This window comes from Eubalaena glacialis, chromosome X (assembly GCF_028564815.1).
Source record: "Eubalaena glacialis isolate mEubGla1 chromosome X, mEubGla1.1.hap2.+ XY, whole genome shotgun sequence".
Taxonomy (NCBI): Eukaryota; Metazoa; Chordata; class Mammalia; order Artiodactyla; family Balaenidae; genus Eubalaena; species Eubalaena glacialis.
The window spans coordinates 17,408,552-17,434,599 of NC_083736.1; the positions used below are offsets into that span (position 1 = coordinate 17,408,552).

The 26,048-nt window shown below is 37.2% G+C and overlaps 1 protein-coding gene across 3 annotated transcripts in view; it reads right to left on the bottom strand.

The window, feature by feature from the left end:
• RPS6KA3 (ribosomal protein S6 kinase A3) overlaps positions 1-26,048 on the bottom strand; it is a 107,976-nt gene that overhangs the window by 59,167 nt on the left and 22,761 nt on the right. The window contains exons 2-3 of one of the 3 annotated variants that reach the window (XM_061179419.1): positions 25,964-26,000; positions 20,093-20,149 (exon numbers count right to left, since the gene is read on the bottom strand). In XM_061179419.1, the coding sequence (XP_061035402.1) occupies positions 20,093-20,134 (42 nt within the window). In that variant the 5' untranslated portion in view covers positions 20,135-20,149; positions 25,964-26,000. Of the gene's footprint in view, positions 1-2,753; positions 2,906-20,092; positions 20,150-25,963; positions 26,001-26,048 lie in introns of those variants that run through there. The other 2 variants (XM_061179418.1, XM_061179417.1) reach the window with 2 other exon arrangements.

The window sequence follows — 26,048 nt, forward strand, 5'->3', positions numbered from 1 at the left end:
ACCACAAAAACTTAACTTTGTGTATTTTAAAAAGTTATAAAAAATTCCATATTTTTATTTTTACAAAGTCTACGTTTATTTGCTAGATAAGGGTCTACCTGTAGGCAAAATTGTGAGGCTGCCAGCTGGTCTACATCACAACCCTGTATCCGTCATCTACACTCCCAGCACTTTCAGACATTTGGTACTCACAGTTGCCAAACTCAGAGGTGTTCAATACTCTCAAGCTATGAATGGGAATTCATTCGTTCATCCATTTAAACATTTATTTATTGAACACCTAATACATGCCAGGCACTCTTCTAGCTGTCTGAGATATACAGTAAATGAAACAGACCAAAATCTTTGCTGTTTTGGGAAGAGACCTAATAATAATAATAATAATATGGCTCTTGTACTTTTGCTTCTTCCTGACTGCCTGGTCCTGATGGAAGTGTTTCTGATCTATGACATATTCTCTTAGGCTCTTTCCTTTTTGTTAGAAGGCAATTCAGATTATGGGCCAGGTACTGCACTAGGTATTAGCAAAACTACGATACAGAAGAGTATCTGCTCTCTAGGAATTTACCTAGGGTTTCAAAGATGTACTATTGGGTAAATACTTGTTGAGATATGACCCTGATAGATAAAACAAAGTCACTTCAGTCAAAAAAAAATCTATGGGACTTCCCTGGTGGTGCAGTGATTAAGAATCCGCCTGCCAATGCAGGGGACACGGGTTCGATCCCTGGTCCAGGAAGATCCCACATGCCGCGGAGCAACTAAGCCCATGCACCACAACTACTGAGCCTGCGCTCTAGAGCCCGCGAGCCACAACTACTGAGCCCACGTGCCACAACTACTGAAGCCCGCGCACCTAGAGCCCATGCTCTGCAACAAAAGAAGCCACCGCAATGAGAAGCCCGTACACCACAACGAAGAGTAGGCCCCGCTCGCTGCAACTACAGAAAGCCCGCGTGCAGCAACGAAGACCCAACACAGCCAAAAATTAAAAAACAAAAAAACAAAAAAACAACTATAATTTTAGGAATTTGTAAAGAGTATCATTTTAGACATCACAGAAAAATGGCAGAAGAAAATTCATGGACAGGTGGATCTTTCGTTGTTCCTCCAGTCACAGAGAAAGCCACCTCATTTGTTTCCCAGGACCAACAAAAGGTCGATAGGTTCCATCTTAAATGGTCTTTGAGGTTCACCCCTTACTGGGAACAAATTAACTCAATGTTTCCTTTTCAAGTTGAAAGGGAAAAAATAAAATTTTATTCTTAAAATGTTTTTAAAAAGGATTAAAGAAAAGGAACTGAAACAGACACTGCTTACCAGAGTTATATAAAACCTAATACTGTAACATGCAAATATCAAGAAAACAAACTGGGTGACATTAATTGATTTTAAAGAATGATTCAACATTTGGCATTATGCCCTGCCTTGTATACATAATTTCCTTTTTCCTCCCCTCCCTTGAGTCAGGAAGTGTGTTCTTAAGGCATTTGTATGTTTTAAATTGTTTTTAATGTCAGAAAATATTGTTGAAGCTCGAAATAAAATATTTAAATATTCCTTAGTAAAAGCCAATAAATAAGTATTTTCTACTCATGGATATGTAACCATTTTTTGGCCTATCATAAAAAAAAAAAGACCTGACAAATGAAATTATAAGATTTTATTTACCTCTTAAATATAATCCAAAAGTAAAGTAAATAAAGCATCGCTTTCTATATAGATATAGTTCAATAATATACTTTTAATTTTAAAAAGATATGTTAATTTTTTCTGATGATCAAGATACATAAAAATTATTTGGCTGTGACACATAATTAGTCTTGTTATTCAAGCTGTGGTGAGAAACCACATTTTAATTTATTCTAGATTACAATTTGACCAAATCCAATTTACTTGATTTGCTAATGAATAATACGTTCAGAATTTTTCATTTAGCCAAATTCTTTAAGAGAGTATTCTAGGCCAGCTTCTTGAATCTATGTTTGAGAAAACAGCTTAGCTGGTTCTCCATACTAATATTTTCAATAACTGCTGGAAAGAGCACTGAGTTTTCTCCCTATTGGGAATCCCGATCAACAAATTTAATTCTCTTTAAAGAGCAACAGGATAGCACAATTCTCATGGCAAAATATCAAGTTGATTTTGGCAGGATTTTAGATTAAATACAATGCAAATTATCATTCACTAAGCACATTTTAACAAAGTTACGCTTTGAAAACTGTGCCTACTGTAAGATAAAATTACTTGCTTAAAGCTAAATATAATTGATTAAAAACTTCAAATTTTTAAAAGAACCAATTTCAACAAAAATCAGTTTTTAAGTTCTTGACTGTTTAAAATAACACATTCTCCTACTCATCAAAATGTTGCTTACATTATTATTACATAGTAATCTCCTAAATATTAGTAAGTTCACAATTTTGTTCACGCCTAGTTCAATACTGAGAGTTACAGTCATCTGTTTTATTATACAAAATTACAAACACTAACAAGATTAAAAATTACTTTAGCACTAAAAAGGCAGTGTAAAATAAGTTTACAAAATACAGAGTTGAAATATATAATATAAATAGCTGGCTTACTTTTAGTAAATAGAAATATTATTCTTTAAATGTTCTATAAGAACTGGTTTTGAATTTTGAAAAGCTTCTTAAAAGAACATATAAAGTGAAATAATTGTTTAATTAGTATAATTATACTTAGCTCTAACCGAAACATTTTAGTCTTTAAAGAAGTTGAACAAAGCTTACCTGTATAGAGCGAACACGAAAAGACAGAAATTTAAACATGGCTATGAAACCATGATGGTGATAAAGAATTTCTAACGGTAAAACTTAAGTTAGAAAGGGAAGGCCAAGCCCCTGCAAAGTTTTCCCCTACCAGCTGTTCCGGCAATTAGAAAATTTCCTGTCAGGCGGGTCCTGAAATGCTAGAGAAAGAGGCATGACAATTTTCCTGTGGTAAAAGAAAGGAGAAACGTAATGGCGAGGGCACTAATGTAGCTGATAGGTAGAGAGGCCAGAACAGGAAACCAAAACAGATTTGCTGATAGCAAAATCCTGTTGAAATGTTCGTACTCCTGGTTCCCAGAAATCCAGACAATTTTCACAACCCGTGAAACGAACATTATTTTATTTCAGAATCCTGAGATATGCTGGTATTTCTTAACTATACGACACTTTAAAAGCAACTGAAACTAGTCAGCACAATTAAAATAACAAGTCATCAATTCACATGTGAAATTTTACCCTTCGTAATGTTTATACACACACTCCAAAGGGCAGTTTCAAGACTATTTTAAGGTTATATATAGACATGTCATGGGTGTTCCCTGTCAATGAGGAAGAGTTTCCGAACTACGGGAAGAAAATGACCACATGCAAGAAGCTTTTTGATTGTGATGTAAGGACAAATTCTTCCTGTCTTCAATGAAAGTGAATTACATTTAAATTCACATTGGTTATAAACATCAATTATCAACCAGGTTAAAGATGTCAAGGCCCACAGTTAAAACTCACATTCCTAGCTGATAAAATCTAAATTAAAAAAAAGTCCACTCCCTGGGCTATTAGTGAGCAAAAGGAACATTTACTGAAGAAGTCAACCTGGGAAAGAAGGAGGGGTCAAGCCACCAGACAATCCCTTACTCCATTTCATCCTCTAATAGCTTCCAGAAGTTATTCTAAGGTATTTTTGCTTTGGGAAATATTTTTGAAAGTATGCCAATATTCAGAACATGATCACTGAGATAGCGGCATTTAAACAAAACCAAAGGACAGAAGCATCGAGAGCTGTGGGAAAATACTTTATTTAACGTACACAATCTATGTGGAACCAATAAAAACCTCAAATGTTAATCTACATACCCTATACGAATTTAATAAAATCACTGAATTTTCAAAACCTGAAGAGCCTCTAAAAATCACCAAGCTTGCTCCAAGCTTGAAGAACTATGATCAAGGCAGGCACATATTTGATGACGGAGCTATCTATCATGGGAGCTCAGTGCTGCTGTCCTGTACTGAGCAAACATTAGAGGGTCCATTAGGTGCTACAGGTACCATGTGAAAGGCCAGGGCTCTTCCTGCTAGATCAAATTTTTGTGGCAATGTTCTATAAATGACCTAATGCAAGCTGAAGAATAAAAAAAAAACCTGCTTGGGACTTCCCTGGTGGCGCAGTGGTTAAGAATCCACCTGCCAATGCAGGGGACACGGGTTCGAGCCCTGGGCCGGGAAGATCCCACATGCCGTGGAGCAACTAAGCCCGTGCGCCACAACTACTGAGCCTGCACTCTAGAGCCTGTGAGCCACAAATGCTGAGCCGACGTGCCACAACTACGGAAGCCCGTGCGCCTACAGCCCGTGCTCCGCAAAAAGAGAAGCCACCGCAATGAGAAGCCCGCACACCGCAAGGAAGAGTAGCCCCCACTCAGCGCAACTAGAGAAAGCCTGCACACAGCTACGAAAACTCAACGCAGCCAATAAATAAATAAATAAACAAACAAACAAATAAATAAATTTATTCAAAAAAAAGACTGTCAAGAAGAGGCAAACATCATGGTTACTATAGAACCAATTAAGGGGTACAAAATAAAACAGGAGTGTCTCTGTACAGAGTAGTCATCAATTTTACTCAAGTAATACTTAAGAACAGAAGCAACCAAATAACCTTTTTTGAATTTGAAGGATTAGTCTAAATTGGCTTTAATGACTAGTGATGCTCAGGTTAACAATTCACATTTTACTGTGAGTTATGCTTTTTAATATTACCCCTAAAAAATGAAGCAATATTTCAGATACCAAAATCTGAACTAAGTCTCCCTCAGTTGAAATGATACCTTAATTAAAACAGCATGGTACTGCTGTATAAAAGATAAGCAGAGTGACAGAAAAGAATGTGACACTTTACATCTGAGGGAGATGTTAGGATATTTGGCTACCTGATTAGAAAATGCAAGCCATAAAGGAAAACACTGATACAGATTTGATTATAAAATTCAAAAACTCCTCTACGTCAAAAAGCACCATAAACAAAGTTAAAAGACTAGCTCACATGATTAGAATCCCTTATATACAAGATATCACTGAGCAACTGCTTTACTTGGGTGTTAGCTATCTCCGAACCAGAACGAACCCGTATCTCATTATAAGCAGTTGAAACACTGAAAAATGCCTCAGTGTTCCTTTTGTGTGTGCTCAAATATCCATACCATGTCTAAGTATCAGAGGTATCCCAGGAGTCTTGTCAGGCTTAGAAATATTTTGGCAGTAAACCCCAGTGTCTATGAGAAATGTTTGGATATTTTGTCAATTTTGTACGAGTACAGAAGGGACATTGCTTATGGCATTTATTAGTATTTAAGCACAACCCACTGTCCCTATCAGATTAAGCTTCAGAACAGGCAAACAGCACATAGGAGGAACTCAAATAATGGCTGCCCAATTAAGTATCATATACTGAAATCTGAAATGGACACTTGTGTGGTTGTGCACATGAAACCAGATATTATTGTTGATATTTTCCTGCCTCTAACCTTTTTCCTGCCTCTAACTTTTAACTATCTTTAAATTTCTCTTATTAAATTTTCAGCTAGTTTTTCATTTTTGTCTTATTGGTTTTATCATTTGCCTTACTATTTGAAAAGTAATTTTATTATAAAAACTATGCATGTCCAGTATAGAAAACTTAAATAATAAAGATAAACAAAAAGGAGAAAAACAAAAGAGGGAAAAAATCCACTATGTTGGTGCTTTCTAGTCTTTTTCTGTATATACACACATATACACATGGACCATAGCACACATGTTATCACTTTTTTCTCTGTAGAGGCCCAGAAAGTAAATGTTTTTGACTTTGCAGGCCATATTGGTCTCTGTCAACACTGCCACTGCAGCGTGAAGAGGAATGGGTGAGGTTGTGTTCCAATAAAACTTCATTTACAAAAATATGGGGCAGGTCTCAGGTATAGTTTGCTGATCCCTACTTTCTATCATTAAATCATCCTCAATGCATTATTAATGACTGCAGAGCATTCTACTATATTAATCCCCTATTGTTGGGTATTTGATCTTCTATATCACTGGGATGTCCCCATCTTTTGTGCACATTCACAATTTATTAGAAATAATTTCTGGAAGTGGCACTGTATTTCTAGAGGTAGAGTATGCAGCATTTTAAAGTTTCTTGATCCTAACGTATTTGCCAAGTTGTCCTCCGGGAAGAACCTAAAAAATAATGAGAGAACCACACCAAGACCTCAGGCAGGGGTAAACTACAGCCACGCAGGGCCAGTCAAGGGCTAAATCTGGTCATGCCAATGTCTATTTACATAAGAGCTCCTGCTGGTTTTTCCCCTACATAATGGCTACAGCTGACTTGAGTAGCTGCCACAGAGCCTAAAATATTTACTACCCAGCCCTTTATAAACAAAGTTCGCTGACTCATGGTCTTGAGTCCTCCAACAGAATGAGCAGCAAATGCAAAAGCCCTGAGATTAGGAATCGGCTTAATGAATTCAAAGCACAAAGGAAAGACCTTGGTGGCTAGAATGTGGTGAACACCAAGGAAAGAGAAGGAAATGGGGAAGTAGGTTCGGGCCACATTAAGCAGGGCCTTACAGACTATCAAGAAGTTTGGATTTGGATTTGATTTCAAGTGTAATGGGAAGCTAACCTTCCTCATTTTAGGCAGCGGCATCAATACCAATCTCCCAAACCTGTAAGTCCTTTCGGGCTTTTTCCTTTCTAATCTAACTTCCTTCCCTTCATATTTAATCCATCAATAAATTCTACTGATTTTATCTCTGAAATAAATCTCAAATCTGTCTATTTCTATTTTCTCTGACACTGTCAGTACAAACCATTATCATCTAGTGCCATCTAACTGGTTTTCCTCCTTCCAAATTTTTCCTGTGCAATCCTTTCTCTTCACGGCAGCCAGAATAATTTTAAAACAGAAATCAGGCTTGGTCGTACCCCTACCTCACATTCTTCAATGGCTTCCCATCCCAGAATAAAACTCAAATTTCTCATAGTCTATGGAACACAAAGCAAACACTAATAAATGCTACCTTGATCCTGACTTGGGAATATATTCAGTAAATCATTCAAATATGATATCAATATTTGGTTTTAGACATATTTTAATCATTAATATCAGACAATTTCCTCTTCACTAAAAGAAGAATGAATATTCAATATTATAAAATGTCTTTTTATTATCTATTAATATAAACTTAGTTTCTCTCCTTTGACCTACTGATTTGATAGATCAATAGATGTCCTAATATGCTTGTATTCGTAGGAAAATTCCATTGTTTTAATATGTCTGTATTTGATTTGTAAATTTTTAAAAGGATTTTTGTATCTGTATTCATAAAGTGGCACAGTTTCCTTTTCTGTGTTAACTTTCATTTTCAGGGCTATGCTAACTTTATAAAACGGACTAGAAGGCGATACAATTTTTTCCTATGCTTTAGGATAATCTATTTCTTGAAAGTTTCCAAGATTTCTCCTACTGGGGCCTGGGGCCTGGGGCCTGGCACTGTAGTGGTGGGGGACGGGGGGATGTGTATGGCGGTACGTGTTCTTTAATAACTTAAATTTCTCCCTTGCTATTGGTAAAGTCATAGTTTTTCTATTCCTTCCTAAATGATATCGTTTAGATTTTCTTAGAAAACCACATATTTCAGCAAGACTTACATATCAGTATAGAGATATATTTAGTATACTATTATGTTTTTTAAATCAAATTTAAGGAAGATTTCTAGCGTATCTAAAAGTAGACTGAATAGTATAACAAACCCTCATGAACCCACCACTCAACTATAACAATTATCAACTCATGGCCAATCTTGCTTCATATACTCACTTCCCCCCACTCTCATAATTATTTTGAAGCAAATCCTAGACATTATATCATTTCATCTGTAAATATTTCAGTTATTATGATATTTTAATCCCCTTCCTATCTGTGGTTATATACTGTTTTGCTTTCCTAATGTTGTGCATTTGCTTTTTTTATTTTTCCTGTTTTCTAATTCAGATTTTGGAATTTAAATTTAAATCCTTTCTCTTGCTATTTATGGGTTTACTTTGTAGTTCTTTTTCTAGCTTCTTTCACTGAATCCTTAGTTCCTTTATTTGAATTCTCATTTATTAATAAATTTTCCTTTCAAGTATAATTCTGACAATATCATATAAGATACTACTATATGCTAAGAACCATGCTTTACATGAAATTACTTCAGTTAATTCTCACCACAATGAGATAAGTAAATACTATTATCCACACTACAGATGAAGAAACTAAGGCTTAGAAAGAAGTTAAGGAACCTGCTGCCCAAGTTCCCACAGTTTGGAAGTGGGAATGGCTGTGACATTGGTGGGAGCATAGACAGGCAATTCTATCTGGGGAAGGAGCATGTATATGTATGGCCAGTGGCTGACTTAGGTCAGAAGCCAGGAGGTGCTAAACCTTTTGATAAGACCCTGAAGGAAGACAGCTCAATAGAGGGTCCATAGCAGAGTTTCTGAACACTTTTTCTACACCATACGTTATATTTGTCTGGCGAAACCCAAACCTTGGTCAAACCCAATTATCAACCATCTTCATGACTCCATGATGGCTGAACCCTGCTGGAGAAAAATAAACTGCTATAATAAAAACTTAAAATTAACATGTTCTTAACCAATTCCTTCAGATACAGTTTTTTTGTATGAATCAATTTTTCAGACACTAAAGGGTTTAATATCTAAGGATTTCCATTTAAGTACAGGAGAATTATTCTGTAGCACACATCCATCAGTAGATAATGTTATAAAGTGCTATGGTTCTAAGGTTTTAAATCAGAGATGGGAAATAAGTTTTATAATCATCAACCTGAACCAAATGGTAGTGGCTTCCTAGAGCGCTGAGAGGGGTTGCTTCTAAGGCCCTGTGTCAATGGAAAGCACACTATATTCCACTCACAATATCTCCCCTGAGCATGACGAGAGGGCGAGGGGGCAGCACCACCAATGTCCCAGCTGGAATCTTGCAGTAAGCAGCAATACACCCTAGGTGGTATTGCTGGTCACCCTATTCACACATTTTTTTTCCTGCTTAGCCTGGAGTTCTTTTTTTTTTTTTTTTAATAATTTTCTTTTCTCTCTATTTATTTATTTATTTTTGGCTGCGTTGGGTCTTCGTTGCTGCATGCAGGCTTTTTCTAGTTGCAGCGAGCGGGGGCTACTCTTTGTTGCAGTGTGCGGGCTTCTCATTGCGGTGGCTTCTCTTGTTGTGCAGCACGGGCTCTAGGCGCGCGGGCTTCAATAGTTGTGGCTCGCGGGCTTTAGAGCGCAGGCTCAGTAGTGGTGGCGCACGGGCTTAGTTGCTCCGCGGCATGTGGGATCTTCCCGGCCCAGGGCTCGAACCCGTGTCCCCTGCACTGGCAGGTGGATTCTTAACCACTGCGCCACCAGGGAAGCCCTGGAGTTCTTTTTACTTAGTCATTTTTGTCTAAAATGGTTAAATTAAGAGACTCATTTAAGTACAGGAGTTACAACTTTCAATACACCAGTATTTCAGGTTGACTCAATAAACTATTCATACTTCAAGAGAACTTACATGAATTTTCTTTCTTTCCAATTATGGTTTAGATCAGTCAAATTGAAAAAATGGGTACTGTGATAAGTAGACTAGAGCAGAGGAGAAGCAAATTTGGATCAGAGGGATCATATGAGTTAGGCAAGCCACGATTTTTTTTAAAAAGGGGATATTATTTTTTAAAAGCTCTTAGGGGTGGAGAAAAGGGACACTAGAAATAAAAAATAGCCCTGAAAGAGGGCCAAAAATGTAGTAAAGGAAAACTTACATGCTTGGAAATTTTGCCTATTATACACATACTCTATTTAATGCCACCATGCAGTGCTAATTATAATGCTATTTAATCTCGGAAATATTTTCCTAAGTGGTATATACTTCAATCTACTAGAGCATATCTTCCCCATGCTCTAAGTGCTAAAATATACTTTCAGCTAATGAGAGTTAGAAAAACAGACAATACTCTACATAATTAGTCAGTAAGTGTCATTAATGTATCACTCCACAAATGTTCCCTGCCAATGAGCAAGCACTCTACTGTACTTTCCTGTTTTGAGTGGGTTCTTCGCTGTCTATTGTCTACTCCTCTAGGGTTTCTCTTTTTCTTTTTTTAATTTATTTATTAATTTTATTGATTTTTGGCTGCCTTGGGTCTTTGCTGCTGCACACGGGCGTTCTCTAGTTGTGGCGAGCGGGGGCTACTCTTCGTTGCAGTGAGCGGGCTTCTCGTTGCGGTGGCTTCTCTTGTTGTGGAGCACAGCCTCTAGGTGCGCGGGCTTCAGTAGTTGGAGCTCACAGGCTCAGTAGTTGGAGCTCACAGGCTCAGTAGTTGCGGCACACAGGCCCTAGAGCATGCGGGCTTCAGGAGTTGCAGTGCGTGGGCTCAGTAGTTGCAGCACGTGGGCTCTAGAGCGCAGGCTCAGTAGTTGTGGCGCACGGGCTTAGTTGCTCCGCGGCATGTGGGATCTTCCCAGACCAGGGATTGAACCCATGTCCCCTGCATTGGCAGGCGGATTCTTAACCAGTGCGCTACCAGGGAAGTCCAGGGCTTCTCTTTCTGTAGTTTATTTTGTGTTTAACCCATGATGACTGCAAGAGTTATGCAAGTGTGTGCTGGACTCACAGCTATGAGTATCATTTTGGATGTTCAAACGCAAGTTTTAAGGGAGCCTGAGGGAACCTTCAAAGAAATGGAGGAAACCAGCAGACAACAGGGAACTGGTGAAATTCCCTGGATATTGTGAAGGCTGTCATACAAATCACTGCTGCCTTAGGGTTACTATATGAACAGTAGCTACGGCATGCGTAGAAGTTGGAAGAAACTACTGCTAAAGGCCCATCAGGAGATTTGAAAAGAATGGGGCACTGCTGGTGTACTCCTGCCTGTGACCTTTATAGGGGTGCTGCTCTTTAACTTGGCATCCAAGGTCATCTATGAGCTATCTCCATTTTATCTTTTTAAACCGCTACTACTTTTAACAAGCTTTCTCCAATTCTTTTTTTTAAAATTAATTAATTAATTATTTATTTTTTGGCCGCATTGGGTCTTTGTTGCTGCGTGCGGCCCTCTCTTGTTTGCGGCGAGCAGGGTCTACTCTTCATTGCGGTGCGCGGGCTTCTCATTGCGGTGGCTTCTCTTGTTGCGGAGCTCAGGCTCTAGGCGCGTGGGCTTCAGTAGTTGCCCAAGTTTTCTCCAATTCTTGACAATTGGATGTGACTCTGATACAAGAGCTACAAAGACTGCATTGATAAACATAGTGTTTAGGACTGTAGTAATATAATATTCACAAAGTTAATGTTATGAGTGATTAATGTATGCATGGTCATTAGAAATAAACAATAAGGGGAACAGAAGGGTCAAAGGACCAAATTAAGAGAAAGTCAATTCACAGTTTTGTCTGAGGCCAGGCCTACTGTCAGCCAGAAAATTACTGGATACCACCCTAGTTCCTAAGAGGAACTAGGTGAATAGTCTGAGAGAGTAAGATCAGCATCTGGGAGGAAGAGGACAGGAAAATTAACACTTACTGGGCTCTTCCTTTGTGCTAGGTACTTATTTATGTCCTTTAATTCTCAAGCCTCAGAAGAACCTTTGCCTGCTACTGTAAGAACCATTAAGAGAATTATTTCCCCACTAAGCAAGAAACTGCTTTAATGAATCTTGGATGATCATGGAGACCTAAACAGCCCAGACTCCCTATTTCCTCTGCATGGATCATCAGAGCATGGAGTCCTCTGGCCAGCTGAGAAAGGATAGAAAATTCTGGAGTCCAGGAAGGTATCCTGGCTTGAGGGGCTATACAGCACCCTACCTTCTGCTATGAAGGCAGTCTCTCTCCCAGCCCTACCGAAATAACGGATAAAAATAATCAAGTCTCTCCAGCAGGGAAGGGAGAAAACAAAATACACTGGCTGGAGCAAGTTAACTGGTGAGAAATTCAACTAATTATACATAAATATGAATTAACACGCAAACATCCCTGGGGAGGGAGATGGTGGAAGGTGATGACTACCTGTTATATTCTGGTATGGATCAATTTAATTAGATAAATTTTGTATACTTCATGAGTGGAAGAAATAAAAATTTTACTTCAGGTGCATAAAGACAAGAAAGGATTGAGCTTTCAGAAAGCCAGAAGAAAGGAAAACAGCATTAAATTCTAGAAGATGAAAGAAAAGCAGATCTAGGATATAGGAAGGAGGCAGATGGGAGGGCAAAGAACAAAGGGAAGAGAGGAAGAGATGAGGTGTGAAGAAGGGAGAAAAATCCAGACAGAACGAAATGGCTCTACCACAACTAGAAACCAGGAGACATGTTCAAGAGAAATCACAGGGTCAGCTCCATATGTCAAGAAGGTCTGAGTGAAGATTAAAGGGTCAAGTAATGATGCAAGGCTTATATAACAAAAAAGTTGCAGTACCCAGTGTTCTCGATACCCTTTCAGCTCTATTCATTGTTCCCTCTGGTATTTATATGATAGCTAATAACCTTATACTATTTTCTCCTGACTCAACAATTTCAGATATTACCTTTAGACATCCTATTATAGTTGACTTAACACTCATATCACACATTTCGGTTAAATCTATATTGAGTCTTTACAAATATTATGACTATGTAAACACTGTTCACTGCTTGAAGTAATATACTCTAGTTACATTTCTTGTGTACAATGTTTCTATTTTTGTTAAATTTATAGTTGCTTTGTTTTAAAACTTGCTTTCTTTTCCTTGTACCTATCTCAAATTCTTCTCACTCTGCCTCTCAAGTGGATTTTCAATACTCAAACCTACTGGACAATTCATAACTTCTTTTTTTTTCCCTGAAGACAGCCCTCCTGGAATCATCTGTCTGCTTCAATCTGGACTGAGTACTCTCTAAGCCTACTGAATGAACTAGTCTTCTGAAGCATCCTTTATTCATCATAACGGGAAGGAACTTTCTTACTGTGCTTGTAAATGTTGGGTCTTTTGTTTCCTGAATCTCATGTCTTTCCTTTAGTTAATAACCTTCTACTGTTGGCAGAAGAAGGTATTCTTCTTCCAAAGAATAGGTACATGTCTGAAAATACCCTCGTTGAAAATCATTTTCACTAAGCATTTCAAAGGCACTGCTCCTTGACTTTTAACTTTCAATGTTGAAATGTCATATATTATTCTTATACCCAGGCCTTTATTTTATAAATTTCTTTATTTTTTATTTTTGGCTGCGTTGGGTTTTCATTGCTGTGCTTGGGCTCTCTAGTTGCGGCGAGCGGGGGCTACTCTTTGTTGCGGTGCGCGGGCTTCTCATTGTGGTGGCTTCTCTTGTTGCGGAGCATGGGCTCTAGGCACACGGGCTTCAGTAGTTGTGGCACAAGGGCTCAGTAGTTGCGGCACGCGGGCTCTAGAGCGCAGGCTCAGTAGTTGGGGCACACGGGCTTAGTTGCTCCGTGGCATGTGGTATCTTCCCGGACCAGGGATCGAACCTGTGTGCCCTGCATTGGCAGGCGGATTCTTAACCACTGCACCACCAGGGAAGTCCCCCAGGCCTTTATATATGGTATAAAAAAAATTTCTAAAAGTTTGTCTTAGTCTGTTTGGGCTGCTATAACAGAATACCATAGACTGAGTTGCTTATAACAAACAGAAATTTATTCCTCACAATTCTATAGCCTGGGAAGTAAAAGTCCAAGTTGCCAGCAGATTCGGTGTCTGGCGAGGATCTGTTTACTTGTTCATAGATAGCCATCTTCTTGCTGTGTCTTCACAGGGCAGAAGGGGTGAGGGAGCTCTCTGGGGTCCATTTTATAAGGGCACTAATCCCATTTATGAGGGCTCTGCCCTTCTGACCTAACCACCTCCCAAAGGCCCCACTTTTAAACTTCATCACATTGGGGGTTGGGCTTCAACATACAAATTTTGAGGGAACACATCCAGCCCACAGCAAAACTTTTAGGATCTCCTCTTTATCCCTGGTGTTTTGATATTTCATAATAACAATCCTTCTTGAGTAGGGTGGTTCCTCTTCTTTTTATTTTATTTTATTTTTTTGGTTATTATTAATAGGCTTTCAGTAGGCTGTTTTAATCCGGAGACTCATGGTCCTCATGTTGGGGGAAGAAAATTTTTTTTTTGGTATTTTAGTATTCTACCTAATCTAAGAGCACGATTAGCACTGTACCATTAAGAAAGAGAAAGTGCTGCCAATTAAAATGTGTCACACCTTCGATTATAACAAACATTCTGATTTCAGAGATATTAAGATGTGGGGGGGAAAACATGTATCTTATGGTATTTCTTTCCTAATTTCTTCCCCTCCATTTCCCCATTGTCTCTTTCTGGAATTCCTATTAGGTAAATGTTAAATTGCTTCTCTTTCTTTTTCTCTCTTACTTTCTATTTGTCTTGTTCTATTTTTGGGGAAGTTTCCTCAATTTTAGCTTCTAAATATTCTACTAAAATATAAAATATTACTATCACATTTTTAATTTCTAAGAGCTTCTTCTTTTTCTGTTTTTTTAAAAATAGCATTCTGGGCTTCCCTGGTGGCACAGAGGTTAAGAATCTGCCTGCCAATGCAGGGGATACGGGTTCGGGCCCTGGTCCGGGAAGATCCCATATGCCGCAGAGCAACTAAGCCCGTGCACCACAACTACTGAGCCTGCGCTCTAAAGCCTGTGAGCCACAACTACTGAGCCCGCATGCCACAACTACTGAAGACTGCACGCCTAGGGCCCGTGCTCCGCAACAAGAGAAGCCACCGCAATGGGAAGCCCGCGCACCGCAACGAAGAGTAGCCCCTGCTTGCCGCAATTAGAGAAAGCCCGCGCGCAGCAACGAAGACCCAATGCAGCCAAAAATAAATAAATAAATAAGAGTAGATTTAAAAAATAGCATTCTACTCTTGTTTTAGGAAATCAATTTCACCTCTTAGCACTCAAAGGATATTAATTTATTTTTTCTTTTTCCTGCATTGTCCGTTTCCCCCAAGATCTTATTCTTTCATGTTGGAATCCTTTCTCAAGTGTCTGGTGATATTTGGCTTTTAACTCATTTTTAAGAGTGAGGCATTACGAAGTGGACCAGATGTTCTGGAGCTTGTCAACTGGTAGGCTTTCTTGTAGGTTAAATGGCCAAGTAGCCAGCCTTTACATTGAAGATCTCCCAAATGTCAGTATCTGAAGGTCTTTTGTCAGGGATCATTCAGTTTCTTCAGGAAAGACGACTCCACTCTCCTGTCTGGAGGATATGGTCCTGGTTGGTGAAATGGGGAGGGGAAGGGGATCATATCACCATTGAGGAGTAGGCTTTCACTTGATTTCCCTGTTTCCAGCCCAGTGTCTCACCCCACTTCCTACTATGCCTGGGGTTCCCCATGTATGGAGCCTCTCTGGTTCATTTTTCTCTATAAAATACTTTCTGTCTCTTCTAGGGGTAGGAGAGGGGTTAGAGTAAAGGCTTTTTATATCGACATTCAACCAATCTCTATTTTCAGCCTGTGCCATACCTCCACTTTCCACAATACTTGGTGACCTCATTCTTGAGCTCTTCTGGGGCTTTGGGGCCCTAAATAAGGCTTGCTTCTTGATGATATACTCCTCACCAGCACTTAGGTCCTATAACTTCATCTTGTTATGACTCTTTTATCTGCTTTTCATATTTATATATTGTGGTTCAAATAACAGAAGTCTTCTAATTTCAAAGACCGTGTTTCCGTTTCTTATTGTCCTTGTTGTTTTGGGTGGTAATTTCCCAGAGGAGAAGAGGACAAAAACAGCTTTATTTTGCCATTTTAAAACTGCAAGTTTCCCTTATGTGTTTCTGTGTCTCTAACAAGTTAGCAGAGTTCTTGGCACCAAATAGACATTCATTAACTACTTCGTTAATGAATGATTAGATGTAGTCAGAGTACAGACTAAGCTGCTCTAACAAAAAAACCCCAAAATGCAAAGTCTCGAGCAAGGTATGTGCCTATTTTTCTCTCTTGGAGCATTCCATAGGCACGAGGCTAGGTTAGAGTGAAGAGGTGTCGCTAGATCCTTAGGTCACTAAGGATCCAGGTTTATTCTCTCTTGTTATTCTCTATCTGCCCTATAGTCTTATTGAGGCCAAAACTGGCTAATCATCACACTCTGCATTCTAGCCCATAGAAAAGGGGTCAATCAACCTACAAGAAAGCCTACCAGTCGACGACCTCCATACATACAGTTAGCATCTCACAGTTTCTATGGGTCAGGAATCTGGGACAACAAACATGTGAGCTTGGAAGCAGATCCTTCTCCAGTCAAGGTTCAGATGAGACTCTAGCCCTGGCAAACTCCTTGACTGTAGTCTGTGAGAGACTCTGAACCAAAGAAAGCCGTGCCCAGACTCCTGGCCCACAGAACCTGTGAGATAATAAATGTATGTTGTTTTAAGCTACTAAGCTTGGGGTAATTTGTTATGCATAAAATAACTACTGCGACATCTCAACTTTCACTATTTAAATGATGAGTAATTGACAAAAACTTTTAACTGTACATTAGAGGCAAATACAATTTAAAAGTATAAGGCTAATACATATTTGACAATCTTTTGGATTTAATACCATTAAAGAAATATTAAATATTAGGTTTTTATCTTATACTCAATTCCTATAATGTGGAATGATCTCAACAACTTTACCCACATTGCTGGTAGTATCTTAGCCCTGCACCTTTTCAACCTACCTCTAGAATGCAGTTCACTTCCAGATGTAAATGTTGCTAATGCTGTGAGTACTGAGAGGGAAAGTATGAACCATGTATGTAGAATACCACAATGGAAAATTATTTGATTTTAGACTTCAGAGAATAAAAAATTTGGAGGTTTTCCTTCCAAAGGGATTGTTGCATAAAGAAAAAAGGTGGCTGATGGCAAAAAAATCAATATGAATACTTACTGATTGTTTTTACATTTGCTTAAATGCTAATAAATATATACTATAGACCAATTAAGTAAAATGACCCAAATGGTTTGGGAGATGCAGAAATCTAGACCAAATCTGAAGGCAGCCTCGGGCACTAGGCCCCATGCTAGCCAAGACTTAATTCACATGTTCCTTTAATTAACAAGCACTGATGGAATACCTACTGGGTACTGGGAGCCAGATACATGGATGTAAAACAAGGAGTAAGTCAGACATGGTCACTGCCTCATGTAGCTCACAGTTTAGGAGGAAATACAGACAAGTAAATAAGCAATGGAATCTAGTGTGGTGTTGTCACGTAGGGTACACATAGGCTGCTAGTGCAGCACAAAGGAAAAATACTCAATTCAAGGTGGAAATGAAAGTGGTAGCTGTGTCAGGAAGACACCTCAGTTGAAGTGACAGCAAAACTTGGACCTAAAGGATGATCAGGACTTCCTTGGAGGGGAGTGGTAATGGAAAAGAATTCTGGGAGAGGGACTATCACCTATGAAGGCTCAGGAGTAAAAGAGAACCTGAAACATACGAGTGATTGGACTTTCAGTAGAGGGTGGAAGTGTGCAAAGGTTTTATTACGCAGGGTTTGTCAGGTCACATTGCAGAGTTTGGACTTTATTTAAAGGAAGCATAAAACGTATGAAGGGTTTTGAGAAGAAGAGTACAGTGATCTCACTCTTCCACAACTGATGTTAAAAAGCACATAGAAACATCTAATTTTTTTTACATACTAGCAATAACTAGATGGAAGACAGAGCAGAAAAGAATTCCCACTTACAATAGAACAAAAACTATTAAATGTCTATGAATTATCTTAATAAGAAATGTACAAAACCATATTAAGAAACCATAAAATTTTGATAAAGAATATAAAAGAATATCAGAATAAATGAGTGTTCTTGGAAGTGAAGACCCAATATTTATTAAAATAATTTTCCTCATGTTAATTTATAAATTTAATGCTATTTGGATAAAAGTCTGAATAAAATTTTCGGGAGTGCTTGATAAACTGATTCTAAAGTTCATCTAGTAGATGTACAAGACTACAACTTTGAAAGGTAAAAAAGATAGGAAGGCTTGCCTTGCCACATATAAAAAACATATAATAAAAGTACAGTAATTGAAAAGGTATGTAAAGTCAAAACATTCAGGGATGTTGTGGGTTGAACTGTGTCCTCCAAAAAGGTATGTTCAAGTTCTAATCCCCGGTACCCGTGAATGTGATCTTATTTGAAAATAGGGTCTTTGCAGGTGTGATAAGGTTAAGATGAAGTCATACTGGAATAAGGTGGGCCCTAATCCAATGACTGGTGTCCTTATAAGAAGAGGGAAATTTGGACACAGACCCACAGGGAGAATGCCATGTGACAATGGAGGTAGAGATTGGAGTGATGTGTCTACAAGCCAAGGAATGCCAAGGACTGCCAGCAGACAACAGAAGCTGGAACAGGCAAGGAAGGATCCTCCCCCAGAACTTTCAGAGAGAACATGGATCTGTCGATACCTTGATTTCAAACTTCTAGTCTTACAAACTGAGAGAATAAATTTCTGTTATTTAAGCCACCCAGTTGTGGTATTTTGTTAGGGCAGTCCTAGGAAACTAATACTAGGAGTATATGGCTATTTTACATCTGGTAAAAGAGGGATCTCAAATGAGTGGGAATGAATGGGCTTTATTTATTCAATAAGTAGAGATTAGGACAACAGGCTATCCATTTGGAAAGAAAAGTTATATTTCTGCATCATAACAGGTACTATAATTCCAAGTAGACCACAAATCTAAATGCAAAAAACAAAACCATAAAAGTGGTAGGTGAAAATGTGAGAGGATATTTTTATAAACTTGATTCAGGGAAGGATTTTCTAACTAAAACATGAAACCCAGAAGCCAGAGCTGACCATTTAAAAATGAAAACTTCTGTACACATACAATGAAAGACAGCATAATCAATGTTAAAAAAAGTAGGGGGAAAATATTTGCAAGATATATTATAGACATGGAGTTAACATCCAGAATATATACAGAGATCATACAGACCATAATGAGACAGTAAGTAACCCAAAAGAAAATTGGGCAAATACAAAAATACAAAGGCCAATAAACACACGGACACTTCACTAATAATCAAATGAGATGCAAACTGAAAAGAGAAAGTATGATTTATTTAGTGTGGCTCAAATTAAAAATAATTTCTGATAATATCTAGTGTTGAATAGGGTAAGGTCAAACAAACACTCACATATAGTGAAGTTTTTACAACTTTTTGGTTTGGAGGGCAATCTGGCAATGCTTATTGAGATTTAAATGTTCATATCCTTTGTTCCAGCACATCCTTTTCTAAGACTATGTCCTACTGAAACACAAGTTCACAAAAATAAATAGGGGAAAATTACATTAAGTACAGGACATGCACAAAACAGAATACTATGCAACCATTTAAAATGAGGCAGATCTACATGTATTGTCATAAAAAGATGTTCAAGACATATTAAGTGAAAAAAGCAAGTGGCAGAGTATATATATTTTGTAAATATCAATAATAATTGTCTTATATACAGAACAAAATGATGATAATAACTGAGCTGCTAACAATGGTTTTCTTGCAAGAGGAGACAATTTATTAATTCATTTATTTAATATTTAATGAGTGCCTATTACGTGCCAGGCACTGGTCTAGGTGCTGGGGATTCAGGACTGAACCAAAAACACAAGATGAGGAAATGGTGAACAATCATTTTCAACGTTAAATATCTCCAAAACATAATGACCTTTATATTTATTTCACTAATAAATCTATGGTTAGTTTGCTTTTTTTTTTAAGTTTTTTTTTTTAAATGAAAAACCTTCAACAATGTAAAGTAGTTTGTCTTGTCTTTCTCTTAAAATCAGTCTCATCAAACAGTTTTTTAAAATGTCACTGGCATATTCAAGAATGTATTTTGGTAAAATTAATGTGAAAGCATCAACAAGTTTCTAACACTGTAAAATCATTACTTTGCTCAGTTTAAAAATAAGAATACTTAAATTTTATGGTATCTGATTTATCTATATCCCTTATGATACAATATTTTACTTACAGTTTGTGGATTAATCTCCTCCTCTCCCATAGGTTCATCCATAATTTGCTGTCCATTCTGTGAAAAGTATAGCAAGTAGAAAGTTACCAAAACAGATCTCACATCAGTTTAAGTCAAATGAAGACAGATAAAACCGTATAGGAATATTTTCACCCCTAAAGGGTTCTAATGAAGTACAGAACCACCATTTAAGTATGCAGGTGCCAATTTGCAACAGGTTGTGCTTCAAAGATTAATGTGTAAATTGATTATTTAAAACTATAAAAATATTTTTTCCATGGAAATGATATAATAAATGATGGTTACCTTTCCAGGTAAGCCCTTGAGTTTAATAGTTAAATGCACTACAGTGGTCTTATTTAAACCTCACCAAACATTGTTTACAATACATTCTGTGTCAAAACACATTCTAAATTCCAACTCCATTGATAATCAGGGCAAATGATTAATTATTTGGGGGAAAATTCAGCTAGGTCTCTACATCAAAGAGATTCCAGATGGATTAAACGTTTAAATGTCAAAAAGTAAAATTATACGGGTATTAGAAGAAAATATAGGTGAGTACTACTTATGAGGTAAGGAGGCAGAAATCATAAAGGAAAAAAAAATGACATTTGAATCCATAAAAGTTTAAAATGTCTTCTGCCGGACATCAAAAAGATAAAGACAAATTGATTACAAAAAAATAAAAGCAACATATGACAAAGGGTTGGTATCCTCAATACATAAAGAACTTCATTTTACAAACCTGTAAGAAAAAACAATGAACCTCAACAGAAATGAGCAATAAGGGAAAAAAAGAGTTCAGCCTTAATACTAATCAAAGAAATGCATTTAACCAAAAGATACCTTTGCCTTTCAAATTGCTAACAATTTACAGAAAAAATAACACCCAGTGCTAATACGGATATGGGGAAAAGAGCACTCTGGATATACTGCTGGAGAAAGTGTAAATCAGCACAACCCTTCAAGAAGGCAATCTAAGTCTGTATTTAAAAAACAAAAAGAGACACATAAAACTTTGAAATGTCCCATCATTTCAACTTAAAAAAAAAAAAAAGGACAAGTGTGCAAAGATGTACATATAAGAATGCTCACCATAACTTTTTCCAAAAAGAACTCCAAATTGGAAACCTAAATTCCTAACAATAGAGAACTAGTTAAATATATCATGGTACATCCATATAATGGAATACTATGCAGTCACTAAAAATGATGATAAAGATGTAAATTTATTGACATGGAAAGACAGTCACATGTAATAAGTGAAAAAAGCAGTTTACAAAACAATATGAATTGTAATGATCCCATTTAAAATAAATATATACATGTTTTAATGTATATATTTGTATGGGAAAAACTCTGGAAGGATATACACCAAAATGTTAACAGTGGCTATCTCTCAGTGGTAGAATTTTAGACAATTTAAATTGTTTGTTTTGCTTATTTGGATTTTCTAATGTGTCTACAATGTCTATGATGAATATGTATTATTTGTGTAATTAAAAACAAAACAAAACAAAACCAAAAGTCAGGTATACGTAATGTCTTCTCTAGTTCCCTCACTGGGAAAAGGAGTAAATGCCCCTGACCACTTATTAATTCAACAAATGTACAAGGATCTAAGCTAACCATCTTTGGAGAATTATCAACTGGGAAATAAAAGGTAGCCCACCCATTACCCCACATTGCACAGGAGACAGCTGCTCTGAATTTGAACTCCTCTCTCTACTCTCCCTATCTCTATTTATTCACCCAACCATTCATCCATCCATTTCATTTCATTCATGCTATGTTCTAGGCACCAAGCTGGAGATGAAAGGTTAATGAAACATGCCCCTATCCTAAAGATCCATCTTACAGGATCTCACAGGTCTACTGACCCTTAAAAAGGGCAACTTTCATTTTCAAACACTCAGAGTATGTTCCTAGGTTAGGGAATGCCCACACAATATTACAAAGCACAGAAATGGTGCCAAAATGCAGAAAAGGGGGAGGCAGGTATAAAACCTTTATTTTCCAAAGACACTTTCAGAGGCTATGTATTGCCCACTTCTTTGGTAAGGACTCAAATAACTCCAGGATACATCCTTCTCTTAAAAGCCACAACCATTTATTCAACTGAACACTGATCATTTTTATCCAAACATTCCAGACAAACCTTAAACTAGCTCTTAAGATCATTGGTTTTGGAGTCAGACACCTAGATTCAAATTTCTGCTCTTACACTAATTATGAAGCCTTGAACAAGTTATTTAAACTATCTAAGCTCTACTTTCTTCATATGGAAAGTGGAGATTGAAAAGTCTTATCTTCAGAGAGTTGTGAAGACTAAACGAGATAATGACATGAGACCTGTCACATAGTAAACAATCAAAGTTAGCTATTTTAATTATAGCCAAAATTCAATCACTCCCTCTGTGGCCCACCAATCTGCTACTTCTCCTGCATTTGCTCTTAGTAAATGGTATCATCATTAATCTAGTAGCCCAAAGTAGATTTTCTCATTAATTATACACAGTGTTCTCTTCCGATTGACACAGATCTACTCAATGGCTCCCCATTATTTGGCTTTTAGAACCCTTGGTTTAACTTGAGCTACATTTATATTTTCCATGGGAATATAATTTGAGAATCATCTGCTCCTTGTAATTTTCAATGCAAAGTAAGAATCACAGCTTATAACTTACTTTTTGGTGTGGTAGAAACAGCACTAAAATCAGAATTGGTAGACCAGGGGTAGAGTCCTAGGTCTGCCACTTAAAAGCTTTATGATTTGGGGCAATTCAGACTTTCTCCTAACCTATTACTTGATCTGTTCAAAATGGGGATATTTGCCCTGTCTACTCAAAGGGTTGTTGTTAAGCTCAAAACTGAGATAACTCGTAAGAAAATACATTATAAACTGTAAGAAGCTGTGCCAACGCAAATTACTATTATTAAGGTAAGGTAGCTTCACGAGGATAAAATAATACTGCATAAAGACCTTTTGATCTTAGAATCAAAAAAAGTTTAGAATTGGTAAGGGGTCTTGAAAGTTTTCTGTTCCAAATATACAAATATACTCATATCATATGCTTAAGTTCTTTCTATCCCATTCTCACCTATATTTGAACACTATCAGGACAAGAAAGAAGTATCTCACCAGGCAGCTTACTATACTACCTCAGAAAAAGCACTGGCTGCTCGATAATGCTCTTCTTCATATAGTAACTTTCTTCAAATGCAAATTCCCTTTAAGAGGATTACTAATACATGATGACTAACTTGCCTGTACTCTATCTACAAAGTCACAGAAGTAAATCTACAGCTATGACTATAAACTACCCCAAGTCTGTTCTTTTCTAGATAACTCGAGGTCCTTCAAACACTCCTTTTAGAAGATGAGACCACTTTCTTTTCTGAGCATGCATCCAATTCATCTGAAAGGGTAGTAAGAGAATTGTGTGCAATTAACATTGCAACCTTGATATGACCAATGCAGAGTAAAGTAAAGGGCATATCACCTCCCTTGTCCTACATAATAAACTTATATTAATGCAGTTCACATATGCATTATTTTTGGAATGTCCACAACACATTGCTCGGCCATACTATTTTGTTTTTCCTGTTTTCTGTCTGTTACATTCTTGTTTTCTTCACTTACACTGCAACTAAGCCCTCTATCCTCTATTCTGTACTTAGTCTCATGAATAAAGCCTTACTTTAAATTTTTGATTCATCTTTTTCCAGTTCTGATTCATTGCTACAACCTCTACAGATTAGACTCCAAATCTGCCAATCAGCTACTTCACTATTTTCAGCTTCATGTAATCCATAAATTGTACAACGTACTTTCTTTTCTGAACTTTTCACCCAGCTAATTAATAGCGATATACTAACAAAACAATCTAAGAAAAAAGTTAAGTGAAACATGATCTAAAGGTATTTTATGCTCTACTTTTTGCAAAAACATCTACTTCCTTTCTGAGTTTACCAAAGATTTAAAATTTTGAACAATTTAATTTTTAAAGCAGGAAAATAAAAAAGCTAAAGTTATCCTACATACCAGTGAAGCTTTACCAAAACCGACCCAAAAAAGCACCTTTATTTCAACAAACCTTTTGTATCACTTTGCCAAAACAAGGATTCAAATGCTATCTAATAGAAATGAGTATAAAGTTACCTATGCAGCTAAGAATTTTCACTTTTGAAAAAGGACTCTCGACTTCACTAGAGATTAGGTTACATGGACCACCAGTCTGACTCAATATTGTAATACTTATAGTTCCAAAAGTTCAAGGAATAATACCAATTAAACAAGAAAATTTATTTCTCTAATTTTAAGAAACACATAGAAAAAAACATGTGGTCTGAATCTGGCTAGTACCAGGTTTAAACCCCAGTTCTGTCACTTACTACTGCAGTTACCTGACCTTGGGTAAGTTACTTAACATTTTGAGCCTCAGTTTCTTCATTTGTAAGATGCATATAATATCTACTTCACAGGGATGCTGTAATTAAAAGGACCCACCAAGGGACAGTAGATGCTCAGTAAATGCTACATCCTGTCCCCTCTTTGGCCTCAACTGACTGTGTAATATTTACATTTCTACAGTTAGCTTCCAAAGTGCAATGCAATAAAGAAGTACAAGAGAGTGTTGAGATACCTGTTTCACCACTTACTACAGCCAATTTCCTGCCAAGCAGGGTAGAAGAGATCATTCATATGTGTGATATATTTTTATACAATGTGGCTAAAGAGTGAGTACAAATGAAAAAGAATAGTTTAAACGTGAGGCAAATGTATTTATCCTCTCTCATCCCACCATAATGCCTTCCAGCCAAAAAATCGCAGATCTTGGCAGACTGTACATATGCAAATATTATGTGAAATACTAGAAAAGGTTAGGAAATGCTAATCAAGCTTTACTCTGGTAGTCTGAAATGTGTAAAAGTCAAAAATTAGAATAACGTACAATATGGGCCTCATCAGAACAAATCAGAAAAAGGAGACTGTTAGCTTGAGTTTCAGCAGGTATTGTTTTCAACATTAACTTCTAATGTTGTGGTATAAAATTATCACTTAAGATAATTTTCCTGCGCTCAAGGGGATAAACAATTCAAGTCAGTAATTCTGAACGAAGGTTTCAGGACTTCTAGAATATCCCAAAGTATTTTCAGGAAAATTTTGAAATGTTAAAAATAAGAGTATTTTTCTAATTAAAAAAAATTTTATTTTAAGCAACCCTATTAAACAGATTGTTTTGCTGTAATGGCATGTTAAAACCACGCACATTTCCAGGCTGTTCGGCTGTTTGATACCTCTGAAAAAATGTACTGAGTCCAGCAGGAGATCGTCTTGTGTAAGTCCACTAGGACTAAAAAAATGATCTGTGATTCAAAAATGCTACCTTGAACTTAGTAGGACATATCATCTACTGACATCCTACTACCTGGAAATGAAATGTATATACGAACACTGGGAGAAAAGAATTCCTCACAGAGAACAGCCTAAAGTAACAGGAAGGGAGGAGGAAAAGAATGGGGCCAGAGCCCTAGTGTACTAATTTGGAGACCCAGGTTGTAGATATGAGCAAGAATCATGCCTTTTTTTTTTTTTTTTTTTTTTTTTTTTTTTACTGTCCTCAAGTTTCCACAAGTGTATCTGCCTTCCGAACTCCCTGATGTCAGCAGTGGTTTTCCTGTCCAAAGTGTATGCCATAGGACTTCCGTGAAGGTGCTGAGGATGAGGCATGAGAAACCTCTCTAAAACTTCAGTTAAGATACCATCAAATTGTTCAGAATCCAAAGAATCTTCTATGCAATCACATTGAAACAATAAGAAACAAGCATTTTATATTCTTAATAAGGAATGTATATAATCCTTACCAATGTGACAGGATTAAGAATCAGCTCCTCATTTATCCTAAGGAAATATCAGAGATGTGCATAAAGACTTATGTACAGTGATATT